This window comes from Pavona decussata, unplaced genomic scaffold, assembly GCF_977016875.1.
Source record: "Pavona decussata unplaced genomic scaffold, jaPavDecu1.1 SCAFFOLD_300, whole genome shotgun sequence".
NCBI classification, from domain to species: Eukaryota; Metazoa; Cnidaria; class Anthozoa; order Scleractinia; family Agariciidae; genus Pavona; species Pavona decussata.
This window is the reverse complement of record NW_028145697.1, coordinates 3,022,501-3,025,000: the sequence shown is the minus strand read 5'-3', so window position 1 is coordinate 3,025,000 and position 2,500 is coordinate 3,022,501. Positions and strand designations below refer to the sequence as shown.

General features: G+C 40.2%; 1 protein-coding gene across 1 annotated transcript in view; it reads left to right on the top strand.

The window, feature by feature from the left end:
- The first annotated feature begins 1,052 nt into the window (after positions 1–1,052).
- Positions 1,053–2,500, top strand: part of LOC146454638 (uncharacterized) — a 2,178-nt gene continuing 730 nt past the window's right edge. The window contains 2 exon segments of the mRNA XM_085095238.1: positions 1,053–1,316; positions 1,394–2,500. The exon segment at positions 1,394–2,500 is cut by the window's right edge and continues 730 nt beyond it. Of these exon segments, the coding sequence (XP_084951364.1) occupies positions 1,159–1,316; positions 1,394–2,500 (1,265 nt within the window). The 5' untranslated portion in view covers positions 1,053–1,158.

Below are 2,500 nucleotides of genomic sequence, written 5' to 3'. Positions count from 1 at the left end.
TTACCAACTCGGGAAATACCCCCAAACTTGATTGCCACCCCCTTATTTGTACAGTCTTTCGGGAACAATGCTTCCTTTTATTTATCAGCTGGTGTAGTGTTTTGTGGTGGATTTATTTGCTAAATAAATTTGGAGCCTTGGGTACTCCCATGCATGAAATTGACGCAAATGCTTGTGTGAAATTTTGAAAACAACCCCCTAAGAGTGGCCTTTTTTTGGCGGTGGGTTCTTACTTATTTTTACCCTTAAAAAGGTACAAAAGAAAAATAATGGGATTTGTCCATTTTTTACCTTTGTATGAGCTTAATAAAGCAATGGCATAGGTCCCTAACACTTCTTTTACCCAAACATATAACCCTCTGGGTGTAACTAGGCAGACATTAAAACTGAACCCCAGAAAAAGAGTGCCCACCCAGGGGTTATTGCTTATTTTTCCCGAAATGTTCTTTTTAAAGTCTTTGCGATCCCTAACTTATTATCTTACCTTGACTAGTATTAGAAATATCTTTATTTTGTCTGTTTGTAACTCGCAACTGCAACTTGCAACTCCACAACTCGCATTCTTCGCATACCCAAAATTTTAACAATCGAACAACAATAAATCAGAGTCAAAATGAACACAACGAGAAGCTGATTTGTAGTCAGAGAGTTCTTCCACGGTTTCATTTGCCTCAGAAAACGTACAGTCTAGTAAGTCCACACAAAGTCAATAACTTTCAAAAGCTGATCAAAGTTTATACTTCTTAGTTTTTTTTTCCAAAATTGCATCCATTTCACTTGTTAATTCCAATGGTGAAGGAGGCTGCTGATCTCTTGGACTCAATGTCTTGTTCTTTTTTGCATTATCTCTTTCTCTTGCCTTTTGAGCCTTGCGGAGATCTGGATTTTCTGTGTGCCATTTGTTCAAGTTTTTGCTTGCATTTTTCAGCGTGTTTCTTCCTATAACTTTTCTCTAATCTTTGTAGATGTGTGGGTTTTCCTGTTCCCACTTTTTGACTCTTGCTCTTGATTTCTCAGTGCAGGAAGGCATAACTTCTATACACGACTTTCATAATGGCGGACCGCTCGGGCGGAGTGGTAACTAATCGCATCAGAGCAAGGCAAGTAAGGCCATGGTAACAAAAACAAAATAAACGCGACGCGTTCTTATCAGAAAATATGTCGAGCGGATCGTTCCTAGAAGAGAAAGATATTCCTGGCTCGTCACTTTGTGGTCAAAAGCCATCCGAATTAAAGAAGGAAGAACTTAAATTTTGGTTGGGATGTAGAGGTGATCCGGGCAAAGACCTCAAAACCAAAGCCGAACTTGTCAAGAGGTAAGACAGCCATCGCTGCTATTGTTGTTATTCGGAAGATTTTTCCGAGGTTAATATTCATCTGATTCCTTTATTAGGGTAGAAGAGTACATCAAGACTGCGAAAGACAAAAATATTGTGGATCCTGATCCAAATGGTCTGTACACCAAGCGAAAACAACAATGCATTGGAATCGGGGCTACATCGAGTGTTACTGCGGACTCTTCAGATGGTGATGATGCGAACACCAATCTTACTGTCAAGTATCCCACAGATGGATTGAGTGCGTCTCTGGAAAAGATGCCTATGTTCACCAGGGCAGAAATGAACGAGCACATAGCCAGATCGAGAAAGAGTATTTCAGATATTCGAAATCATTCTGTGCCAACATCCTTGAGAAAAGTGAAGACATTCCTCGAAGATGAATATCAAACGGAAATTAATGCCGCCAGTGATGACTGCTGTTTTTATTTTCAAGCCAAATGTTGCCATAGCTTTAGAAAGAATGATCCCCCACATCAACTAAAACTTGCCTTGTGTATTTTCAAGGGGGACATTTTAGACAGTAGCTGTACGTGTGTCACAGGAAAAGCTGGATTTTGCAACCATATTTCAGCCTTGATGTTTAAGATTTGCAAGTTCAGCCTCTTCGAAGCGAAGACTACCAAGGATCTTTGTCAAGAAAAAGACGAAAATCCTGAGCTGGCATGTACGTCGCAACTTCAAAAATGGCGCAAAAAAGGAGGTGGCGAAAACATAGTTCCTGAGCCAGTAATGGAAGTGTATGTTACAAAAACAAAGCTTGATGAGCCCAGCAGTTCAAGGGGGTCAGGTTGTGTGAAATGTCTTCTTTATGAAGCCCGGAAGCAGCCATACTATGTCCCTACTAATGAGGCATCTTTTAAGACTGAACTTGCCACAATTGACCCAAACATGGGTTTTGCTCATTTGCATAAATGTAACAATTCTTATGAAACAATACAGACAAAGTATGGAGAAAGTCCTGTTGGTTCATTTTTAAGCTACCAGGCATCCTTCATAGAGTCCAACTTTTCAGCAGAGGCAGATTTAAATGCAGTACCTAGGAATGATGTGCTTTCTGATAACATAACATCATATCCAAGATTTCCCTTAGGCAATGAAAACCCTATGGTCACCCCCCGAGAACTGAGTACTGAAGAAGCGGCTTTGTTATTGCATTTATC